We start from the raw sequence: 26,684 nt of genomic DNA on the forward strand, positions 1-26,684 counted from the left end.
GAGGGAGGGGGAGAGAGGAAACTGAAGTCTTAGTACCTGAGGTGTCAGTTAATTTATAATGCCAATTGAAAGAATGAAATAACTACATAATTAGAGGTGTAATTACATAATGAATTGAAACTTGTTCTTCATACTGAATGTTAAGAAGCTACCTAACATGTGTCCACTGGTGTACACAGATAAAAGGAAAAGCACAGATAAGAGTGGTGATAAAGCTTTGCATGGCAATCAATTCAGGAAAAATGTCTATATCCTACTTTACTGAAAATAAAGGAGTCTTATTGACTCTCACAGTAAAAAAAAATGTTCTTATTACTCTTACGACTGACTGACTTTATTGAATTGACGTTCTTCTATTTAAAAAATGTTAATACCTGAGGATATTTGAAAAGGGGAAACTAAAAGGCAGCTCTCCAATCTTTCATTCTTAGGTCCTATTGTGAAGCTTTGAGGTTGTTTACCATTGCTTTTGAGTCAGACACATCTGGGTTCTCATCTTAGATCTTCTACTTACAGTTTTGTGACCTTTGGTGAATTAATTAGATAATCGATATATCTCTCACCATATACCCAGAAAAATACATAAGGTAACAAATTTGGCCAAAAACATAACTTGTCTTAAATCTTATTTCCCTACCTATTTAATGAGAATACTCCAATAATTAGCAAAATTATAGTGAAGATTTAAATGGGATAATATGTATAGAACTCCTAGCCTCATGCCTTGAGTATATATGCTTAACTTTATTATGTTCCTTTTATGTGTATGTACATATTTGCATTAAAACTAGTCCACTTTCAGACAGTCTTCAAATGGAAAAGCATATAGCCATTCTGTCAGATTTCAGCAGTATAAAGAGCCCCAACTAAAAACCACTTTCCTGATTTTTCTTGCCTAACCCAGCTTGAATGTCTAGAGTAAGTGCTGTCTAATGGATTTGTTTTCCTTATTGTGCTTATTATAAATGCAGATAATCAGACATCTGTATTAGGAATATGTTCTTCTAAAGCACATATACTACTTTTAAACAAGGATTAATGCTTTCCCATATTTGGACAAGGCCAATCAAGGATTTCTCCCATAACTTCTTTATCTGAAAACAGGCCATTTTAAACACATACACACTCCCTCCCTCTCACTTACACACCTTCAACAGCCAGACTGAAGAGAGCTGTCTTCTTTATAATTCTATCAAAAGTAAATCCCGACTTATTTAACTCACAAATTATTATATATAAAAGTACTTATCACAATGTCTGTATCCTAGGAGGTACCCAATAACTACTTGTTTCCTTTCACTAGATATATAAGTAAGACTAGATATATAAGTAAATTTTTAAATTTCTCATTTTGTGAAATTTGATACACACTGAATCTTTATTTTATATTTAGGCACAGTGACATGGTGAAAGCGGTCAATCTTACTTAAGCTCACAAATCATACTCTAAAAGCATCAAGACAGGTCTAATTAACGTGCTAATTGTTGGCCTTCTTATAAAGAAGGGGATGATGACATTAAACAGTAGAACCTCACCCATTTTGATCATTCTAAATTACTATCACAGAAAGACAAAAGTCCAGACAATCTAGTTGTCAGGACTCTATCTACAATCTGTGGATGCTATTCCTTATCCCACTTAAACTGCTGGTAACAGTAGTAATCTTTTGCCACAGGTGAGATATTGTCATAGTAGCTTCAGTAAACTGGTCCAGCCTAGAAACTACAATCCTTGGAAACTCATTTTTCTACTCTGACCAAGATGTTTCCTCAAAAATCTAGATTAATAGGAGTCAAATTAATAGGCGCCACTTTATTTCTGTATCCCTAAGAAACAAATCAATTAATATATCTTATAAACTAATTCTACAAACCGATAGCTTCATCTACTCAAATTGTTCCTTATAAATTAAAGCATAAATCTGAAAAACATTCATCCAAAGCATCTTTATTCTTAATTCAAACACACACACACACACACACGAGAAAATTAGAATAGTCTCAACATAATACGGCCACTTATATTAGACATTTTTAATTATTAGGGGAGGAAAAAAGACTTTGCAAAAGCTCAGTCAACCCGTAAGTCTATAATTCCATTATTTTATGTGTTAAGAATACCACAATAAGATATTATATTTGAATAGCATAAGCAAACATACAAGTTTTGGGGTATGTGAAAACAGCAGGTAGCAAAAGAATGAGAGGAAAGGGTGAAAAAACAATCAACAAAGTTGAAAAGGAAAAAAAAGAGAGAATGCTACATCTTACTCAATTTATAAGCAAAATAAGTAAAAATATCCTAATAGAACCAACAAAACCCAAATTTGGTGACTGACAGATGCTAAATAGGCTTTAAAATTATTGTATAAACAGGGTAATAACCTGGGTCACAGGAGTGTTGCAGCTAATGTTAATCTTGATAATAAACAGTATGTTCTATGTAGTTCTTTCCTTTCATTTATCATCTTTCTACAGTATCTTTCTTTATAACTGAACTGGGTGGAGTAACTGAGTTTTAAAACCAGCCATACAACTTTTCCTTAACAGTTTTTACTGCCAGTTCTCAAAATGACATGAAAAAGATTTTTGTGATGCTAAAGGTGAATGCAGCACACCAAATTTCAACCTTGGTTTCTCCCTTCTGCACACTCAAAAATAATAATATGTTCCTAGAATCATACTTATTCTTTCTTCTTTTGAATTTTTATCTTAGTGGTGGCTATATATCCATAGCACACTCATTTTTAGAGAAATTATTTACCCAGCTGTAAAGACTTACTAGTTTTCCCTTCATTATCTTGCAGGCTTCTTTCAAGAGTTTACCCTAATCCATTTCTTACCTCTGGTAAAGTAGAAATGTTATTATTTTCTAAATTTAATTCTTCAAGTGCACTGCATTTTGCCAGTGATCTGGGTATTGCTGACAGTCTGTTATATCTCAGTCCAAGACGACTTAAACTGGATAGGTTTCCTGTGAACACATAAAAAAAAATTGTTTTTTTAAAATATGATGAGCCTCTCACTGTCCTAGGCTTTCAATCAAATATTTATGAATTACTGTGAAACACTATTTCAGCAAAATTCTTAACTTCTAGTACCGAGAAACAGCACACTACACCCTTATTAGGATGAAACTGAAAGCATTTTTGTGTCCACTTGTTTTAGAGAAATAATGAAATACACAGCTATAAGTCAATTTTAAAAATGAATTATTAGAAAGTACTGGCATACCTTAATAATAAATTAACTTTTAGATAAGGCCTAAGTGAATAACATCAAGTAGTATATATTTTAAATTTATAATAGTTATCCCATTTGTACTTATGTGATGATGCTCCAACATAAAACAAGTGGTTACGTATAAAAATGTACATGTAATCTTGAAAAAATTTCCAAATTTCTAAAATAGTATTATTTAAAATATACGATGCACAATTACTTTGTGAGGTCAGAATGGTTTAATATTTTCCATGAGTTTAAATATAAACATTCTAAAACTTTTTCTGAAAGGTTGATCTGATAGTAAAAATTCTCAAAATTATTTTTTAAAAATTACTAACAAAAGTGAAAGTTATAGACTCTCTTAATATCTAACATATATCAGCTTAAGCACCAATGAGCTACTATTGAATACATTAAAAAGCAGAGCAGAAAAATAAGCATTTGCTAGGTTTACTGCCAAAACTACATATATGGCAAGCTACAGATACATGGATGAATATGATATCTATCATAAAAAGTTCAAATAAATTTAATTTCCCAAACAATATAACACTAGAAAATAAGTACACTTTAACAGACCAAAAAATAAAAAAGAAAGAAAAAGGTAATAATGACGAGAATTTAGTATTTGTTTTTCATGAATGGTGAATTTATTTTTTGACTTCAAATTACAACTGTTGCTATAACATTTTTAGATGGGCCAGGTTTAAATATCAAATGTAGCCTCTGGTTTTAAATTAAACAATATTACCAGTGTTAGATACTATAGAAGTGGATATCTGTGTCATATATAACTTTTTGGAGACAAATATTTTTGATGCCTTTCAACTTTCAACAACCTTTCGATGTTTATCTATTTTTTCTTTTTGCTTTGTCCCTTTTTCAAAAAGTTAATGCATGAATAACTTTCTTTCTTAAAGGCAACCTTAATGCAATACTTAACAGAAAACATTTATTAGCCTGTGGCATAAGTTAAGCCTTGAAATCCTAGGAGGGTAGTCACTGTGCCTTATAACCCTTATTAACTAGTTATCACTCATCTACCTCTTCCACTGTTGCTAAAGTCAGTGACTGAAGTTATAAGAAGTGAATAAACGGAGTTATTTTTTATCCTTTATATTTTCAAGGTAAGAATTAGTCTTTTATAATGAAAACACTCTGATAATTCTATATCATAAGTCTAGCCAACTATAATGCAGAAAAACTTAGCAACCATTTCAATGCCTGCCATTAGAATGACTCCAGAGGTATGCTATGCTCATTTACATTACTTTCTTCTAATAGTGTTTAGAAAATAGGCCAAGAGTTTGCTGGTTCTGATTAAGATTCCAATAAGCAGAAAACTGAATACAAAAGCAACGAAAAAATGCCATTTAGCAAAGACAACTTAATTGTCTTTAAAGTGCTTTCTAAATTAACTAAGGATGCTTCATTAGTGCCTTTCTGATGACACTCTGGTGAAATGTGTCATCATTTCACCATTCCACATTTTGGAGGGAAAAATTTTAAAAAGCGGAGAATTGGGTGACTTTCCAAAGCCCCAGAGAATTTACAGATTAGAAATAAAGGCAAGAATAATATTTACTATTGCTACTACTGCACTATGGCATTGACTATGATACAAATATTACTTAAAAGTTTGGTTGGCAGAAAATAATCTGCTTTATGGCTAACTATATTAAGTATAGTCATTTCTAAATGGCTACAAATAGGGACAACCTATATGTTCAAGCATAGATAAATAATTGTTTAAACTGGAGGCATCATAGGTGTAATAGAGAAAAACAAAGAATTTTATATAACCTATGTAACTCCGGGCAAGTTACTTAACTGAGTCTATTTCCTTACCCATAAAGTAGGGATAAAGCCCAATTCCTGACAAGGCTGCTCTAAGGGTTAAATACAATGTGCGTAAGATACTTGGCACAATGACTGATACATAACAAACGGTCAAAACATGATTTTATTTTATGACGTGTCTATATTCTGCTATATTCCGTACCTATTAAAATTATGCTACAAAAATTTTTAAGATGTGAAAGACTTTAAGTTATAATGTTAAGTGCAAAAGGCAAGATAAAATTGCACATTTTGCATGATCTCGACAATGTAAAAAACACATGCATACAAAAAGAATGGAAATTAAACACATCAAAATAGTTACGTGCATGGTAGAATTACGAAAGATCAAAATATTTTTCTTTGAACTTGTCTATATTTTCCTAATTTTCTATAGCTTTATAATTTTAAAACACCCTTTCAATAAAGAAAAAATCTAAGTCTAAAGTCATTTTAATTTTAAAAATTGTGATGCCTACCATTCTTTTTAATGAATATTTTACATTATGTTTTTTACTAATGTAGAGGTAAGATATTTGGACACTTCACATTATGAGGGTTTTTTTGTTTGTTTTTGTCTTTCTAGGATGTTATTTATTAAAAATGGATCAAATAGATCCCCTATCCCTTCCTCACCCCTGCTAGAAAAGGTCTTTCCCAACATTTTTTCCCAAATGTATGAAATAAGTTTTAGGGACTCCAATGTCATTATCTTTCCTAAATTAAGAGCTCAGGTTTTTCTGGGACACTGAGACAGTAGGCCTGCTAGAGCCAGGAGTGGAATGGTACGTGGCAGTCCATTCCCAGTGCACATAACAGTGGCCTGCCATGGCCACCTGGTGGGACCAGGGCTCCTGCTGCTCGAGGCCTCAGAGAGTTTGGACAAGTCTGTGACAAGAGGCCCCAGGGCTCCAGCAGCCTCCTGAGCATCACCAGAAAGCTGTGTACTTAACACCCATAAAGTGAGAAATATGAGATAAATTGTGGGAAAACAGAGCTGGTGGTTTGAAGTTTTAGATACCCATCCTGCTAAAAAAGATAAGAGATGAGAAAGATACCCAAGAAGCAGCATTAAGAGCCATCTGAGAGTAATCGGCACGGACTTCAGCATAAGATATGTGAAGTGTTCTGTCAAAGTCACCAACCAGTTAGTGTTAGAGCTAGAATTAAACTCAGCTGGCTCCTTATCAAGTAATCATTCTTCAAGGTCTTCACTGACTTTGTTCCAGTTAGCTTGTTTTCTTTTGACACAAAAGTAAAATATATTTATTCTTACCTCCATGCTGTTTAACTGTCCATGTTGTGCTCATGGAATGCTTTTTATTCCACACTAAGTCCAATATATTTGTTCATGAAACTTTCCCAGGCCATTCTATCAAGATCTTATTGATCTCCTTGTAAACTAGACTCATGGCAGCGTACTGTTTTCATCAAAAACTGGCATAAAAATCCCTTTTCTTTGACCCACTTTCATTTATAAAATGGCGTATCTATGAAACATAGACTTTATTAAATATGATTTTAAAATATGTATCAGATTTGCTTGGTCTATCTGAATACAAATTAATTCTTCTACAAATATTTGCAATGATTTTTTTCTGGGATACCCAACTTCTAAGCAGCCCATTTTTAGATATCAGCTAGAAACAAAGAACTAACAATTCCAACTCTCTGCATTCCTCCATCCCACCAAATAATTTTTAAGTTACAAAATATATGAATGCTTCTTACTCTCTTCCCAAGATAATTGTGTTTGTAGTCCAACAAGTACATCTGAGACCTTTCTCTAAACATTTACTTACACACATACAAATACAGGGATTTTTTTTTTATGTGTGTTTGTTTTTATATAAATGGTATCATTCTATATGCTTTCCCCACCATATAATAGCTAATAGTAAATATCAATAAACCACAATTTATTTAATCTCTGTGTTCTATATGTTTGTAGCATTATCTCTTAATCATTTCCCAATTTGATAGTACTTATTACTAATTCTTAAAAAGAATTCTGTAATGAACAACCTTATACACAGATCTCTATACACACATGAAAGTATTTCTGATGTATCAGAACATATATTTTAAATCTTGATAGACAGTACCAAGGCTATATCAATTTCATCCCTGCCAAAAGTGAAAGACAGTACCCGTTTAGTCACATCCTTTCAAAATGGAGAGGGAAGAAAGATATCAATATTTTATTCCTTGCCTATTCCTTGCCCATGGCCACTTCAGCTATAGCAAAGCTGGTAAAGGTGGAAATTCTATAAGCAGTTATAATGTCTGACTATAAAGAACTTCAAAATCTTCTGAACAAATTTTAATTTGCTGTATGAAGTTCCATATGAAAGAGGCAGTTAACCTTTAAAAAAACTGGAAGTAAATAAGACCAATCCTTTCTCTCCTCCATACCACTGTTTTCTCTATGGAAGAAATCTATTCCACTGCAATAAAATGGCTGAAGCATTCACCATGGGGTCTTTGAAATCTGTCAGAAGAGGAAAGGGCTTGTTAATAGTGGAAAATCCCCATAATTTTGCTCCATCAACTGACATGCCTCGTTCGATCACTGTTTACAGTAGAATAGTAGACAAATACAATATTTTAACCATTTTTTATTCTCACTGAAACCTAAAAGCTTTCTCTGGTAACAAAGATTAGGGTGGTAACAAAGATTAGGGTGGTAACCAAATTCTAAATGCTTATCAACTCAAAGCCCAGTAAATAAAACCAGATTCCTGAAACTTCTCTCCCAAAGGCAAAATAACTTTAAAATTCTCACTTTTAAAATCAGAACAGGTTTCTACAATTTAAAAATTACAAAATGAAAATGATGGTAAAATTGCCCCATAACATTATCTAATACCAAAATTAGTGATTATTTAGACAAAAATAGTACCTCTAACTTTCCTAGACATTTTCTTTTTTCTGTGTGTATATGAGAGAGAGAGAGAGAGAAAAGACTGAATTTCTAAAAATTCAATGTATGAGAATATGCTATTCTGATGAAGAAATTCATATTTGCAAATGCTTTATCACTTTCTTCAGAGCATGGTATGTTGAGAGTCATCTACATTTTGTCAAAATCCATTACTCTCAGATAAAAAGAGGTGAAAAAAATTAAGGATGACGTATCAAAACTCTTATGCCAAAAAAAAAAAAAAAACAACCCTGACTTCAGAAGCCTGGCATTTACTGTGATTCACCCCCTGCAGTGGTTTCAACCTCTAACCTCTTTCAATGAGCGGTTTTAACCACAAACTAAACTGCAACCTAGAAATCAAGCCATAGCTTGCTTTAATGTTGAGCCATTGCTACTAAGAAATAAAATCAATGTGGCTGAGATTCTGTGTATAAATGTAGGCTGATCACTGCCAATCACTGGCATTTAGCTTTTAAGTGCTTAACTTTGACTGTAAATTGTTCTGAGCTCCACTTTGACAGCTTGCTTTCTTATGCTGTCAGATTTTTAAAATATGGCAACATCAAGTGGCTATGAATTAAAATTAGATGCTTTCAATTTCAGCAAATATAATCAGCATCTTCAGGTTAATTCAGTGTAACTTTTAAGACTCCAAGTCAAAAAGCCTTAACCTTATTTTAACAAAGTAGCAAAAAATCAGTAGAAAAGATACAGTTCTAATGATTAAATAATATCAAAGGTACAATTTTTTCCAACATTAAACTGAAAAACTGAAAGCATACTGAAAAGCAAGCAATACAAAAATTCTTAAATGTCAGAAACCCAAAAGAATGCCTTAAAAAGAAAACTCGTAAAGCTGTTACACGTAAGCTACACTGCAATTACCTAAAACCTAACTACCAAAACTCTTGTTGATAAAACCATAATTACTGTAACATTTCTTCAGAGCCCAGTGTAACAAAAAGACCTCTGTGAACTGTTCTGTGCTCCAGCCTTGAAGGCAAGGTCTTGCTGCATATTTCTCTCTTTATCTCATTTTGAGAAGAAATAAAATGTAAAATATTTTTTCATACTTCAGACAACTCCTACCCCCCAATTCCATAATACAACCAGAGAACTCAAAAGACTTTAAGGTTCATAGTTTGAAACAAAATGACTGTTGTAATGAAGCTTAATATGTTCTTTAGTTCGTAAGTGATTCTTGAATTAGAAAATACATGAGAGAATACACTTTTTATTCTTCAAAAGGGCAATGGTTAAATCAGAGAAACTAGAAATATGTTTTCAAGCACTCTCTCACTTAACTGCAACCAGCAGACCGCTCCCCATTTCCTTCTGCCTCTTCTCCACATCCTATGAGCTGTCAGTGATCCTGGCACTGCTCAGCCTGGAAGTAAATGGCAGTGATCACTGTCAAGGAGTGATAACTACTCTAAGTGTGTTCACATTAAATAAAGAAAGGGGAAAAACATCTCGGTCTACGTATTTAAAAAGAAAAGCAAGGAAATAAAGTGATTTGGGGGAAAGTGTAAGGTGGTAGTTAGAAGATTTGACTTTCAATTGTTAGTTTTGGGAAAACTCTTTAGTCTGGGAAAAACAGTAGGGCAGCGGCTGCCAGGCTAGCGTCAACTCTCCAGGACAGGTGTGTTGGTGTTTTGTTTGTTTTTCATTTTAAGCTATACTTTTCGAGAAGTAAATTAGGTAAAAGAGGAAAAGTAGCAGGAGAGCTATATTCTTAGCAAGCTCACCACTATCTGTCTGGGGTAAATTGCTCTTCTCCAATAAATAAGAGAGGGAATCTCAAAGGTCAATTAAGACTGTTGAGATCTGTCAGATACCAAAACCTAAATATTCTAATTTCTCACCAAATCTCAACCTTCTGCTACATAATCAAAATATTGAGGATAAGAGGGATGGAGAAAGGCAAAATAATTATTTTAATAAACATGGTATATGATAAATAACTACAAATATAAAATATTTTAGTAAACATTCGTTTTGTCACTATACTTGAAATAACAGCTGTACTCTACTTGCTAACAACTGTCAAAGCATATGAAAATAAAATATTAAATTTTTTCTTATTGTTAATGTTTCCATTCTCATTGATTTCTAATACATACTTGTAATCTGACCACGTAGAATGTGCCAGAACTGAGGTACCTATATTATTCTGATGTAACATCTTAACTATAAGAGATTAAAAATGAAATAAATTGTTTTCATATTAATAAACACTCTTAAAATAGAGAATTAATTCTGATGGAACAGAGAAATTAAGAAAGCCAGGAGAGAAAAGGATACACGGAGAAGTTATCCTTTCTCAGAGGAAGTGAATCCAAAGGACCCCAGTACTACTAACTAGAAGATTTTATCACCAACCAACACCAACTATGCCTGCTCTGTTTGTAAAACTATTCATTTTAATACTTTAATTGTAACTCTCTTTGACTGTTATTTAACAAGACAGGGATACAAACATATTCATAAAATATTAAATAACAAAATAGTGTTAGATTATTTGAGGGTAAGAAAAGGGTTGATGACCATGCCCTATATATCCATGTGATCTGCTGAAAGAGTAGAGCAAATTATGTGGATATGTAGGAGAAAAGAGTTCTAAGCAGAGCAACCAAAAAATACAAAGGCTTTGAAACTAGAACTCACCTAATACAGTCACAGAACAATAAAATATCTGGTGTCTACTATAGCCTAAGAAATACATAGTGACTAAGCATCAACGAGAGTGATAAGAAAAAAACTTTATAACATTTCAAGCATCTTTAATTCAGTTCTCCTGTCTGATTTTCAGTAGAGTAAAAGACCTTTATTTTTCTTTCTAAGACTGAGCAATACTTTAATTTTATAAAAAGAAGATGCTTTTATAACATGCTTTTATGTGACGTTTCTCTGAAAAGTGATCATGATAAGACTACATATTATTCTTTCTTTTCTCCTTTACTGTTCTAATTGTTCAAAATAAGCATATTTACAGACACATATTTCAATGTAAGAACATACAACACAAACTAAATATCAATATGTAATTCAAGAATATTATACTGAAATAAAAATTAAACCTATTTGTTGAAATATCTCAGAATATCTCAGGAAAATGGACCATGAAAAAGTAACACTGAAAAACTGAGTTCTTGAACTTCAGAAATAAGTAATCCTTTGGGTGGCCAGGCAAAAAGATTAAGTCACTTATAATGGGAAAAAATTGGACTGGCTTCATATTTTACACATTCAACTCCAAAAAACAGAACTACTACTTAGTTCTAAGATGCTCAAGAAAAAGAAGCTGGACCCTATGATTTTCATATCCTTCCAAATTGCTCCTCAAGTATAAAGGATACAAACATACAAAAACTAGGGAACTTCTTTTCATGAACCATTTCTAAGAAAACTACTACAAGACTGACTTCAGCAAACCAAGGGATGACTGGGACAACTATAGCAACAGGATTGTTGATGAACATTAAGACTAATCAAAAAGAGATTCATTAGCATAAAAAGACAAACCATAAATGTTACACGTCCTAACAATGTAACTAAGAAAAATTAGGAGGAAAAGAGATAAAAAAGGAAATACAGAAGAATAAATTTACTGACTGCCTCATCTATGTCACTCCACTCAACATCAGCAGAATAACATATTCAGTTGCGCATGGAATACTAATCAAGATAGACCATATACTGAGCCATAAATAAGTCTCAATAAGTTTAAATGATTCAAGTCACACAATGTTCTCAACCACAATGAAATTAAATTTGAAATCAATAACAGAAAGCCCCGTGGAAAACTGTAAGATACTGAAAACTAAATAACACACTTCCAAATAAACCATAGGTCACAAAAGATACAGAAAGGTAAATTAGAAAGTATTTTGAACAAAACGAAAAGAAAAACACAATGTCAGAATTTGTGAGACGCTACTAAAGCGGTACATAAGGGTAAATTCCTAGCACTAAAATGCCCCTATGAGAAGATCTTAAATCAATGACCTCAAGCTTCTACCATAAGAAATCAGAAAAAGAACAAATAAAATTCAAAGTAAGCCAATGAAAAAAATTAATAAAGGTTAAAGTGGAAATCAATGAAATAAAAATCAGAGAAATAGAGAAAAATCAGTAAACTCTGAGGCAATCAATAAGCTGATAAATTGATATACTTCTAACCAACAATTAGGAAAAAAGAGAAAAGATCTAAATTACTAATATAAGGACGAAGTAAGTGGCATTACTATAGATTCTACAGATATTCACATAATAGGGGAATATTATGAACAACTTATGCCTATTAAATGTGATGAGTTAAATGAAATGGACAAATTATTTTTACATTACTTATATATTATTATACATAAAAGACACAAATGATTAAGTTTGCTAATGAAAAAAGTAATAAATAGACCTATATCTATTCAAGAAATTAGAACTGTTTTTAAATACGTTACTACAAAGAAAAATCTTCACCCAGGTTGCTTCACCAATGAATTTTGCCAAATCTTAAGGAAGAAATAATGCCAATTTTATACAAACTGTTTCAAAAATCGAAGAAAAGGGAACATTTCTCAAGTTATTATATGTAGTCAGCACTACTCTGACATTGAAAATATATAAAGAGGTTTTATAGCATTATTCAAACCAATTAAGTAAATTTAATTTTTAAAACTTGTACCAGGACACATCTTTTTTCATTATTTCTTCTTGGTAAGCAATTTCAATCTTACTATCTGGGTTTTTGTCAAGTTCAGGGAAATAATTATAAAGTTATATTTTATTAGTTCCTTCATTGTATTACCTTTTTTTCTACAACTTCTAGTCCTGTTTCTCATGACTTTTTTCCCCACTGATTTTGTATTTTTGTCTTTTTGTTCTAGATTCTAGGGAATTTCTTCCACTTATCTTACACATTACTATTTTGGTCTTTAGATATATTCATATTATATAATGTTTTCCATTAAATTTTATTTGGCAAAGGTATTCTAAAAAGTATATTCTTTGTTTCTTTTTTCTATTGGCCTGATCATATTTTATAGATGCAGTATCTATCTTTTCTATGCTCTTTTACATCAGGGTCACTTCTCTTTGTTCATCGTGGCCATTTCAATAGACTTTAAAGAGAGAAAAGCAAGAACTAATTGTGTTCAGTTCCTACTAAACCAGAAATCTGATTATTTTATTTATATAGGAAATTTGGTAGAATATTTACTATGAATGTTAACAGAACAATTCATTATGTATTACAGACCACCTTCCTTTCAAAGATAAATCTAATCCAACTATAACTAGTTAACTAGACTACTTCGTCTATTGCCACTACAAACAGTAACGTGATTTAAAAAGCGCTGGGCCATGAATCAGGAAGCCATAGGTTCTAATGTCTAGCTATTATATCCTGAAGAAGTCTCAGATTGCTTTTATGTAAAGAAATAGTTGTCATGTAACCTAAGACAGTCTATTATAACTTATTTAAAAATTCCTTAACAATTGCTTCTGTTTCAAGTGATGGTAGACTAGGTAGGTAATTCAAGCAAACCCTCCCATTGAAAAAACCTAAAAACACTTCTAAAACAAAAATCAGAGAGCTAACAAGATACTAACTACCAGGCCAGAAACCACCTAGGAATCCAGACACAAGCGAAAACGATGGATAAGATTTTATCTTAAGAGCATTTCCCTAACTAGAAAATACAGCTGAAAGGCTAATGCACGTTTCTGTCAAGAGCCTGCCAAGGGTACAGAGTCTAGTAATCGATATCAACTGGGATCCTACAGGGCTGCCTTGTAGTACAAACGCTAAACTAGAAGTAAAATAGCCATACAATTAGTCTGCAGCAGCCTTCAAATCATCTGGGAGATCAGAAAAATCTCAAGCCTTGGAACATAAATGGATTAAAGAGGTCCTCTAGGTACTAAGAGAAGGAAACGAAATCCTTCTGGAGACAGATACCACAGGCCTCATATGATTTAGTAATACAACTTCATAAATATTCATTACTGAAATTATATAAATTAAGTACAGATCTCATTTTTCTAAATAAACATAGTAACCTTTTACCATACCAATAACTAAAAAGGTGCCCAATTTTTTTAAATTCCCTTTACTGTTTGTATAAATTTATAGACATTTAGAAAAATACATGACTATATAAATACAGAACATATCACAGTAAGAGCAATTCAACTCTTTGCAGTTTAGCTAACTCTATGAAACACATTTTGCACTTCAAGACATCTCTTATTCCCTCAATATTACAGATGAACACACTTTTAAACTGTATTGGCCATGTTTTAAAAACTAAACAGCAAGAGTTTATTTTTCAATGTGATATACTTTTAGCAAAGAAGGGACTACACCCTTTACAATAGCACATAACATTCTGAAATAAGCAAAAATAGAAAATGCACCCATTCTGCAATTTAAGCACAGAGCTATAGTAGACTATGTACGTGTGACTTAATATTCTATCTTCTTTGTAATCCAGTTGAGCTCATTTCCTAAAACCTAATTTTCTTTGCCAGAAAATGGAAATAGTGATTTTAAAATACTACCGTTTAGAACTTTTACTGCTTTGACAATATTGAACTTTAATCTTTTAATTTTTATTATCTAAATGGATCAAAAATAGTCTTTTAATGCCAATTAGCTATAAATGATTATCAATATCTTCTTTCACCTCTCATACCATACCTATAGTATCTGGGAGGTCTAGCAGTTCATTGTGCTGCAAGTCAAGGTTGGTTATCTGTGTGCAGTTTCCAATCTCCTTTGGAAGGTGTTCAAGTTGATTGTGAGCTACATCCAGCGTGATGAGGTTACATAATTCACCTGTAAATTGACCAACACAAAAATTTAATAAGAATTATTAAAGAATATATTAAATAATATTCAAAGAAAAAAACTTCATTTTCTGTATCGAAATTATACTTTCTTTCTGAAAAAGTTAAAGTCAAACACAAAATCTGAAACTGTTATTTGAAAATAACATTTTACTAATACTGAATCATTATGCTGTATACCTAAAATATACTGTAATTCAACTATACCTCAATTTAAAAAAAGAAAATGACATCTGATAGTTAAAATGTTGATTGTAAATGATTACCAACCAATATATATATATATTTTTAAGTAACCAATTCAACCACATTTACACTTGTATATTCCATAATTTAAAAGAGCTAATTTTTTTAATCAAATTCAACACAATAATATCAACTACATCTTGAGTTCAATTTGAACTCTACCTCATCTTTTACCTCAAAATACATATGCTCTGAAATAGGCATATGTTCTGATGTTATATAAATACGTAAACTGAGATCTACATATCAAAAACTACTTTCCAATTTAATAGTACTCTAATAGGACAAAAATAAGGTGTATTTCTCCTCATTCTGGTTGAAAGCTGTATTTGACAATTTAGATTATTCTTAATGTTATCTTGTCTTCAATAACTATCATTTATAACAGACATATTGGTTCACTCATGATTTTCCATTTGTTTTAAGGCAGGCTGGAAATACTAAAAAAAAAAGTACAATGAGCAAATAAAGTGCATAAAACTCTGAAAAATAAGAGAAAATAGAGAAATAGAGAAATTTAATTTCATCAAAATTAAAAACTTATGTACATCAAAGGACACTATCAAGAGAGTGAAGAGCAACCCACAGAAGGGGAGAAAATATATGCAAATCATGTATCTGCTAAGGCATTAATATGCAGACTATATAAACAACTCCTACATTTCAACAACAATAAACCAACCCAATTTAAAAGTGAGCAAAGAACTTGAATAGACATTTCTCCAAAGATATACGAATTTTCAATAAACATATGAAAAGATGTCCAGTATCACTGATCATTAGGGAAATGTAAACTGAAACCACAATAAGATACCACTTCACATCCATTAAGATGGCTATAATTAAAAACCAGAAAATAACAAATGTTGGCAAAGATGTGGAAAAATTGGAACATTTATGCTTTACCTCCAGGAACCCTACCCCAGATTCTCAGGGTGAAATAAGAGAAAGATCCCTTCCTTGTCACCTAGGTATATCATAGTTAAACTGTAGAAAATCAAAGACAAAGAGAAAATTTTGAAAGAAGCTAGAGGAAATTAAGTCTTTGCCTACAGAAAAACAAGAATAAGAATTACATTGGACTTGTCTTCAATAAGAGAATAAAATGAAATATTTAAAGTGTTGAATGAAAGAAAAAAAAAACTAAAAACTCTGTATCCAATGAAATTGTCCTTTAAAAGTAAAGGAGAAATAAAAATCTTCTCAAACAAAAATTGAGGGAATTTGTCACAGTAGACCTTTCTTGCAAGAAATATTAAAGTTTTCAGAAAGAAGGAAAATGATATAGGTTGGAAACTTGGATGGTCATAAAAAAAGGAGGAGCATTAGAGAAGATATAGAGAAAATATTTTATTTTCTTACTTTTAATGGATCTAATAGAAAACAGTTTGTTCAAAGTATTAACAGCAACAATATATTAAGTGATTATAGATTAAGTAAGGATAAATGAAATGAATGTCAGCAATATTATAAGGGACAGGTGAGAGGAACTGGGAATATTCTGTTATAAGGCAAAACCCATGAAGTGGTATAATGTTATTAAAAGTAGACTTATGAGCTGTAATCACATACTGCCAAACTTAAGGGCATGCACAAATATATCCAAGCAAACTAAAAAATTAAAAGTATAAATGATAAGGAGAGAAAAAAGAGAATAACATAAAATGCTCAATTAAAACCAGATAAGGCAGAAAAATGGTGAAAGATAAAAAAGAACAAGTTCATCTAATAAAAAAGTTACAATATATAGGTGATATTAATCCAACTAAATCATTAAACACTTTAAATGTGAATAATCAAAAATCACCAAATAAAAGACAGACTGTAGACAAAAAAAAAGAAAAAACAAGATCCAACTCTATGTTGGCTTCAAATAACCCACTTTAAATAGATACAGGTAGATTAAAAGTAAAGGGGTAGAGAAAGACATACAATGCAAATATTAATCAAAAGAAAGCTGGAATAGCTAATATTAATTTCGACAAAGGCAACTTCACAGCAAGGAAAATTATCAGAAATATAGAATGCGTTACGTCATGATAAATGGAAGAATTCACCATGAAGTAACAATCCTGCCTATCTCCTCTGTATCTATATGGTCCTTACTTAGCACACAGCACCATGAAGATAACTGGAGGAAATAAAATTTGGATTCTACTACTCCTTATGCCAGAATAAAACTTTTTGTATTTATCATCTTTTCCAATAAATACCTGAAGTGGTTTTAGTGCCCAGTAAAGTAATTTCCACTCTAAATTAATACTCTAAAAAAATATGTACAAATCCAAAAGTATACAGAATCCAAGTAAATCAAGTTGGAAGGAAACTATGGCTAACTTTAACCTGCATGGAGCAGTTGTGATTTAACGCAATTATTGCTATATTGATGAACTTCTCAATCTCAATACTATGACATGTTGGACCAGATAATTCTCCACTGTGGGAAGATGTCCTGTGCATAAGCAGCATCCCTGACCTTTACCCAATAAATGCCAATAGCACCTCCCCACCAAGTCATTACAGTCAAAACTGTCTGCAGACATTATATTAGATTAACAAATGTCCTCTGTTGTAAAGTGCCAAAATTGCCCCTAATTGAGAATCACTGCTATGTTGGAATGAGAAAGTTCAATACTGTCCAATCCTCACTTTTGAAGAGAAGCTGGAAATATAGATTTTTCACATAAAATCTTCTAATGCATAAAGACTAACAACTAATTCTTAGGTTAAAACAAAACAAAACAGTGTTACCAAACATATCTGTAGGCTTTTTTCAGTATTCAGGATGCTAGTTTGACACCTCTGAACATAGAAACGGATTAATTACCAACATCATAGAACAGGAACTTTAACAGAACTGTTTAATATTAAAACTAAAAACAGTTAAATGTTTTTAAAAAGCAGAATATAATCGCCTAGACTCAAATTAAGTGAACTTCCTTTTATTTGTGTAAATCACAATAAGCGAATTATGTGAGCATATATTCTCTCCAGAAAATTATCCTCCAATAATATGACTGTGCGAGGTCAGAAAATCACGTTAATACTGACACATTATGGAGACTGTCATCTAATAACACTAATACTTCTTTCTCACAATCTAGTAATTCCTAAAGGTTTTGAATAAGATTTAAATTTTTTAACAGCATCAGCATACAAAAATAACATGATTTTAAAATTTGGTCTGTTAGTACATGAAATACAGTAAACTCACAACTAAATTATATATATATATGCTTATATATATGTCACTGTTAGTTATATTTGAAAATTATTTTAGATTTTCCTAAAAACCCATGTATAAGAGACTCAAGAACATTTTCTCTTAAGAACTTTGAATGTTCCTTCAGTCCAATAAAAAAGATCTAATAAACTTCAAAGAAGTTTATCATGTATGAAAACATAGTTTCCATGAAATCCTAAAATATTTTAAAACTAATCCAAAAGTTCCTATTTAATGCAATTAACAAAACATTTTTAGTGTTGGGTAAAAAAGAAATTTAAGATCTCTCTTTCTTTAGAGTAATACTCGTAAGTGCCCAAGTTCCTCTTGTTCATATTCAAATATCAGAAACATCTGAAAATTATTACTATACCATAGATTCTGCACTAGACAATACCATGCTAAGAGCCTGTTACAATTTGCAAGGGATAAGGTATTAAATATTTAAGCAGTTCAAGAAATACTTTTACACTATTTACTATTTCTATACTCTGTCCAGTTATATAGTACTTTTAAACATTTGTTTCACTACATATGATCCAAATATTATGAAGAAACAAAATATAAGTCCATCTCTGATGGTTCTAAAGGACAATGAGGCGTTAACAATGACTTGTCTCTGGTTGAGTTTAAGTGTGGTTTTTATTTTCTATTGTACACATTTGTATTTTGTGACTTTTAATTGTTTTTGTACATTTTTTTTAATTCAAAGAGAAAAAGAGAGATTTAAGAGGTAACACTAGCAGCCTCTTCTACACCGTTCATGGAAAAGCATTTTCTGACTAATAAATAGAAGTTTTCTATCTGCAACAGATGTATCTTTTAGTGAAAATGAATACATCGTGCTATATTGATGACATCAGCCATTAATATGTATCTTATGACTCATGTTCCATACTTACCAAGCAATTTTTTGATTTTAAATTTGACTTCCCACATAGACTTGCCTACAGAGAGAATACTGACTTCATTCATTCATCAATTCTACAATTGTTTAAGCACCTTCCATGTGCTAGACACTATTCTAGGGGCTAAGGAATACACCAAGGAAAAAAGGACAAAACTTCTGCCTTCATAAAACTTATATTTTAATAAGAAAAAAGTATACAAATTAAAATATGATCAAGGTGAGGAAGTATTAAGAGCTATAAAAGAAAATGCAGACTAAGAATAAGAGTGTGATGGAGAAGGAGAAATGAGAGGTGCTGATAATAGACAGACAGGAAAAGTAACTGATGGAAGTAGCATTTGAGGACAGACCTGAATAATGGGTAAGGAAAACAATGGGACTACCTAGGGGGAGGGTGTTCCAGGCTGAGTGGACAGCAAGTGCAAAGTCTCTGAGGCAAGACAGATAGTTCAAAACACAACAGAAGGCCACTGTGGCTGGAATAATGAGTAAAGAAGAAAGTGGTAGGAGATAAAGTAGCCAGAAGTCAGATTCATTTAGGGTCTTGTAGGCTATGGTAAGGACTTCAGCTTTGATTAAGGAGGTAGTGGTGAAGGTAGTAAGAGTGATGTTTTTGTTTGTTTTTAGAGCAGTTTTATGTTTACAGAAAATTTGCACAGAAAGTAAAGCATTGCCACATACCCTCTTCCAGACACAGTTTCCCCTATTTTTAACATCTTCCTCAGTGGTACATTTGTCACAGTTGATGAACAAACATTGATACATTATTAACTAAAAGCCCATATTTTACATTAGTATTCACTCTGGGTTGTTCAGGTCTATTAGCTTTGATAAATGCATATTATCATGTATCCATCATTATTATAACATACAGAATAGTTTCACTGCTCTAAAAATCTCCTGTGCTTCACCTATTTATTTATCCCTTTTTTTCTATCCCAAAGTCCGTCGTAATTATTGATCTTTTTACTTTTGTCTTTTCCAGAATGTTCTCTAGTTGGAATAATATAGTATGTTGTTTTTTTCAAATTGACTCTTTCATTTAGCAATATGCATTTAAGGATCTTCCATGTCTTTTTATGGCTTGATAGTTAATTTCCTTTTAACACTAAACAATGCTCCATTGTATGGGCAACACAGTTGTTTTTCCATTCATTTATTGAAGTACATCTTGGTTGCTTCCAATTCTTAGCAATTATGAACAAAACAGCTAAAAACATTTTGTGTACCATTTTTTGTATAGATATAAGCTTTCAACTCATTTGGGTAAATAACTAAGAGCATGACTGAGGGATTGTATGGTAAGACTATGCTTAGTTTTATAAGAAACTGCCAACTGTCTTCTAAAGTGGATAAGTCATTTTGCATTCCCACCAGCAACAAATGAAAGTTTGCACCTGCATTTGGTGTTGTCACTGTTTGGGATTTTAGCCATTCTAATATGTAGTAGTGGTGGTTGTATTTTGAAAGTATAGTTTTACAGGATATGAGAACAGGTTTATGAAAAAGAAAATTAATATGACAGTTTGTCCTCAAAAAACTTAAAATCTATTCTTGAAAAAACAAGATCTACATTAAAATATAATAAAAAGTAGAATGCTATAAACATAAAGTATGTATATACACATATACCAAGTGATGGGTAAAAAGAGAAGTGAAATTCTGACTGCATGGACTGGGGAAAGCTAAACTTTAAAAGGTGAGGAACTACACAGATACTCCAAGAAAAGGAAATATAAGGAAATCAGGAGGCAAAAAAAGTCATGGGCTCAGCAATTCTTTTGCTAGGTATATATTCAACAAAAATGAGTCCATATTTTACTATAAAGCTCATATTGCAATAACATAGTAGCGCTATTTGTTTTAGCCTCAAGTTTGGAACCAAACAGTAGAGTGGATAAATTACAGCATATTCACACTATGAATTCTCCTTATGCAGTAAGAAGAATGAACAATCTCTAAATACATATGCCAATTTAATAAATAATGTGCCAAGTGAAAGAAGTTAAATAGGAAAACATATATATATATATATAGAGAGAGAGTATGATTCCATTTATACTAAAACAAGGAAAATTAATGTATGTTGGTAGCAGTCAGGATTCTAGGTTACTCTTGATGGGAATAGTAATTGAAAGAGGGGTTTCCTGGATGGTCCTGATGTTCTGTTTTTTAACACAATTAGCAAACAATTGTGAGTTGTGTATTTGATACATCGATAAAAAGTAAAACAAAAAAACAAATAAACAAAACAGTCTGTGGCCTAAGCCCCTGCTTTTGGACCTGGCTTAATTCAAACCATGGCATAAAAACAGAAAAATGAATTTTTAAGTTTGTATTAGATGCATAATCTTCAACATATTTTAGTAAAATATTGTGTTTTTTCCTCTGTGGAAGTTCTCTAAAGTCTAAACTCATTCCGTTTTTAAAATTTCACTTTCCTTTTGTCATGTCTTTAGGGGAGGCAGACTGCAGACTGTATCCAAGACGTTTTTAAGCAAGGCATTACCCAACATCCAGACAATGAAGCATGCTGGACATATCCCTTCTCAAAAGTGACAACACTGACTAGACTCATGTTGGAAGTCTTCCTGTTATTTCTATAAGCAATATAGTCTTCCAGGTTACACCAACATATTAAACGCATTTTCATTTTGTAATACAGAAAAGCAGTATTCCACATGCAAAAGCAGTGAGTGAGACACAAGGCTCTTGCCATCCAGAAGTTAGCTAGTTGGGATATAAAACATTCATGAAACAAACAGAAGGGCAATTTTAGGGGGAGAAAAGTTATTTTCCCCTTCTGGAGACTAGAAGTAATTAAAATGTTTAAATACCAAATTCCTGAGGATTGTCTGGCACTTTTCCAAGTTTCTCATGTTTTCACATCTTATTTTAGAATTAAGTTTGACTTTTATTATGTAAAAATATTTTATATATGGCTTTGTTCAGAATAGAAGCTTAATGAATATTTGATTAAATGACAAAACTAAACCTGTGGGGTTTGCAGTAACAAAGTATTATTATACAAATATTTGAATATACTATGTCCCTAAAACATAACAGAAGATAAATTAAATTATTGCTATAAGAGAATTCAGTCATTCAGGCAAAAAATTCTTATGTGCATGTTCTCTTTACCAGGCATAATACTAGGTAGGCACAAAGATACAAAGGGAGGCTGAAAAAGGCTCTGCTTATGAAATTTCACCATTAAAGAGCCATTCTATTGAATCTTCAAGGCCATTCATGGTCAAAACTCTTTAAGGTGACCATTTCATTCAATCAAGAAAAACTCATTGTGCACCTGCTGGAGATTCAGCAGTGAATAAAACAAAGTCTTTATTCTCATGGAGCTTATATTCTAGTGTACTTGGAGTGAGGAATGAGAAAATTAGGAAATACAGAGACAGGAAATAATAATTGCTGTAAACAAAAATAAAACAGAGAAAGGAAGTTGTAAATAAGAGTGTTGATGGGGGAAATCATGTTCATATTTGAACTGAAACACAGGGCACAGGAGGGGAAGAAGGGGAGGAAGAACATGGGAGGGGAAGGAAGGACGTACAGGCTTAAATATCAACCGAAGGAAACTAGGCATTTTGATCAGGTGATAAAGAACAATTTAGAGTTTTTGAACAAAGCATGATAATCAGAATACTGTTCTAAAAAGACTATTTTCTCAGAGATGTGAATGGATGGACTGGAGAAGGCAGAATTAAGAAGCATAATCCATTAGCAAGCAACTGCAATTAGCCCACTTGAAATAATATGAGGAGCTACACTGAATGAATAGCAGTAGGATGAAGAGGTCCACCTCAAGATGTACTAACACAGATGGAAAAAGCAATAGGAAAGCAATAAGAACAGCGATTCTCAAATTATATATGGTGAAGGTCCAGATTTCCCCAATTTGCTGTGAACCAATAATTTGTAAAATACAAAATCGCATACTTGGATGTCCCAGCAATGTCAAATTGCTATACAAGATTCTAAATGCTTACTTTACTGTTTAACCTGTGGCAAACAGGTAACAAACAACTGGTAGTACACACCTTGACTATAAAACAGAAGAAAAAAATCCTGATTCTAAGATCCTGAACCTCAGCTGACAGAGAAGATAATGATGCAGCTGAAAGAGAGAGAAATGGAATCTGAAAGGAAGAAAATTTTTAGGTAAGAAGTTATATGTCGATCATGCTAAATTTGAGATACCAGTGAGACATGTAGGTAAAATATATAATGGTTAATTAAGAAAAAATAAAACATACAGAAGAAAATGTTATCATAATAGAACACTTCTGTTCTAAAGAGGAAGCTGGGGTTAATATCTGTCAAGGGTCAAAAATTAGGCTTCTGACTAATGGTAATGGTGGAGTCTTGGATAAATTATTTAAACTCTGAATAAATTATTTTAAAAAAATAACTATAAAAGCATGCAGAGACCAAAACTGGGTAGAAACTGGAGAAAATACAACACTTACAAAAAGAGAACTGTGGTAGGCAGACTTCTAAGATGGCCCCAATGACCTGCCTCCTATATAACTGCATACTTACTGTATAATTACCCCTCCCCTTGAGTGTGGGCTGAACTTAGTGACTTGCTTCTAATGAACAGAATATGGCAAAGGTGATGAGATGTCACATCTGTGATTAGGTTACTACTGTGACTTCCATCTCTCTACAGCCTTCTCGGCTTGAACCCTTTGATAAAGCAAGCTGCCATGTTGCAGAGGATCATGTGGCAAATAAGTGAGGGCAGTTTCCAGCCAAAGGCTAGCAAGAAATTGAAGCCCTTAGTGAAACAACCTGCGAATTCTGACAACCATTTGAGCTTGGATGTAAATCCTTTCCCAGACAAGCGTTCAGATGACATTCCAGCCCTGGCTATCACCTTGACTGAGAGATCTTATTGAAACCCTTAATCAGAAAATCCAGTTAAGTTGTGCCTATTTTGAACAAAATAAGTGCTGTTTTAAGAGCTATTTTTTAGAGTAATCTGTTATACAATAGTAGATAACATAGGAATCACACTGAGTGAGATTCACATTTGTAAGGCTTTTACCATAAAGTTACTCACAAATCTGCCTGTGGAAAATAAATCTCAAGTAAAAAACCAGAGTCCTATTGGCCTGAGAAGCCAAAGGACAAAGTCTGGAGTTATGATTGTGGCTAGAATTCAAGGTTGGATACCCTTGGAAAGGAGGAAACAACAAAGAATGGCATTCTAAAAGCTGCATATATACAACCCTCAAATTCTTGACTGACTCTAAAAATACACCTATGGGAGAGAAAACTGAAAGGAGTCAGGGGAAAAACAACAGCTAGAAGGCTAAAAGAGCCAAGTAGAAATTTTGACAGCTGCCATGTGTTATGAGTAAGATTTTGGAATTTCAGTCCTGGCAAGTTAGAGGGGCCAGGAAACAAAATCCCAGAGGGGCCGTAGCATAGGAGTAAAGACCACCTCTAAAAACTAAGAAATTTGCCCTGAGTTTAAGGACATGACAAAATAAAACTACCCTAAAAAGCTAAATCCAAGACTGATTTAACACTTTTCAGAGGACAATAACAGAATCCACAGTCATTACAATATTATTCACTTATACGATACAAGCAAAAGTTTCTAAATTAACTTCCATTTCTAGCCATGATGCAACTAGAAAACAGACAAAATAAATAGTCTCTCCTATCCATAGAGGATGTGCTCCAAGACCCGCTATGGCTGCATAAAACCACGAATTGTCCAGAACCCTATGTATATTATGTTTTCTTCCTGTGCATACATACCTATGATTAAGTTTAATTTATAAATTAGGCACAGTAAGAAAGTAACAACAACTAACAGTAAAATAGAACAATTATAACATACTGTAATAACAGATATGTGAATGTGGTCTTCCTCTCTTTCTCTCAAAATATCTCATTATACTATATTTCACTATACCTTTTACATATAAGAAAACACTTTACAGCTGCTCTTTGGCATATCCGAATTGCCAACATCACTACTCTTGCACTTTGGGTCCATTATTAAGTAAAATAAGGGTTACTTAAACATAAGCCTGCAATATCACAACTGTCCATCTGATAACCAAAATGGCTACTAAGTGACTAACTGACTGGTAGCCTAAACAGCATGGATGTGCTGGACAAAGGAATGATTCACATTCTGGGTGGGACGAAATGGGAAGGTGTGAGATTTCATCACACTACTCAGAAAGGTGCATAATTTAAAACTTATGAATTGTTTACTTCTAGAATTTTCCATTTAATATTTTCTGGCCATGGGTAACAGAAACCAGAAAAGCAAAACCATGGATAAGGGGAACTGCTGTATATGAGAAAATGGTTATAGACAGTAGACAATAGCCATCCATACATGACAGTGAGCCTAGATATAAAAGAAAGAAACTATATGAGCATTATGATTGCCCCTAGGTTACTGCCTGGCATGATCAAGGCCACAAAAAAGCAGTCTTACTGAGTTGTGGCAAAAGATCTGAGTTTAGGAAGGCCAAGTGGCTAGCATATTTCAGACAGAATTTGAGAGATAAAAGAGAAGCAAATACACCTGTGCAATCTGCAGAAGTCCCTTTTAGTCTTTGCCTAAGTACTGATTTGCATATATGTGAAAAAAATTACCAAAGGCCAAGTAAAGAACCAACAAAGAGCAAGCAGTAGCCCATACAATTCCCAGCAGTCACACAGGCTGAGAATAGTTTGAGTCTCTACCAGGCAGAAAGAAAAGACCTCATAATATGGAGTGCCATCAAGGAGAGTCCTCAGAAAAGTATCAATTTAGTAGTGTGGCTAAGTTAGATCTAGACTAAAGATTGCTCTGAAACCACCATAACAAAGCTTAAAAGCCAGCCACAAAAGTATGCAAGGAGAAAGTTCAGCACTATTTGAAAGAATACAACAAAATCTAAAATCCTACGATGTAAAAATTACAATGGACAGCCAATCAAAAATTTTCATGCACGCAAAGAAACAGAAAAGTATCAGTTACAATCAGGAGAAAAATCATTTCATAAGCTAGACAAAAATAGAAGAGATGATGGAACTAAAAGAAAAAAAGACACTGAAAAATCTATTAAATATGAGCTCTATATGTTCGTGAAGGCCAAACAAAACAACAAAAAAAACCCCTTGACACCCAAATGGAATGTATAAAGGTTAAAAATACAATATCTAAAGTTAAAATTCTATTGTATAGATTAACAATAGATTTAGACACTGAAGAATAAATGACATATAGCAATAAAAAAACCTGCAGTAGAAACAATCTAAAATAAACACACACCAAAAAATAGATCAATGATCTAAAAGACACTATTATGTATGACATACAATATATATGTATGACTCTATATAGAGATCCAGAGACTAGAAAAGCAATGAAGGGGCCAAAAACAGGAAAAATTTCCAAGAAATAATGTCCAAAACTTTTCACCTTTGGTGAGAAA

The 26,684-nt window shown here is 32.5% G+C and overlaps 1 protein-coding gene across 3 annotated transcripts in view; it reads right to left on the reverse strand.

Moving 5' to 3' along the window:
* The window catches only part of SHOC2 (SHOC2, leucine rich repeat scaffold protein), a 67,644-nt gene that overhangs the window by 12,902 nt on the left and 28,058 nt on the right, over positions 1 to 26,684 (reverse strand). For all 3 annotated transcript variants that reach the window (XM_015596334.2, XM_006920859.3, XM_025039196.1), the window contains 2 exons: positions 14,691 to 14,828; positions 2,844 to 2,974 (listed from right to left, as the gene is read on the reverse strand). In XM_015596334.2, coding sequence (XP_015451820.1) covers positions 2,844 to 2,974; positions 14,691 to 14,828 — 269 coding nt within the window. The remainder of the gene's footprint in view (positions 1 to 2,843; positions 2,975 to 14,690; positions 14,829 to 26,684) is intronic.

This window comes from Pteropus alecto, unplaced genomic scaffold, assembly GCF_000325575.1.
Source record: "Pteropus alecto unplaced genomic scaffold, ASM32557v1 scaffold177, whole genome shotgun sequence".
NCBI lineage: Eukaryota > Metazoa > Chordata > Mammalia > Chiroptera > Pteropodidae > Pteropus > Pteropus alecto.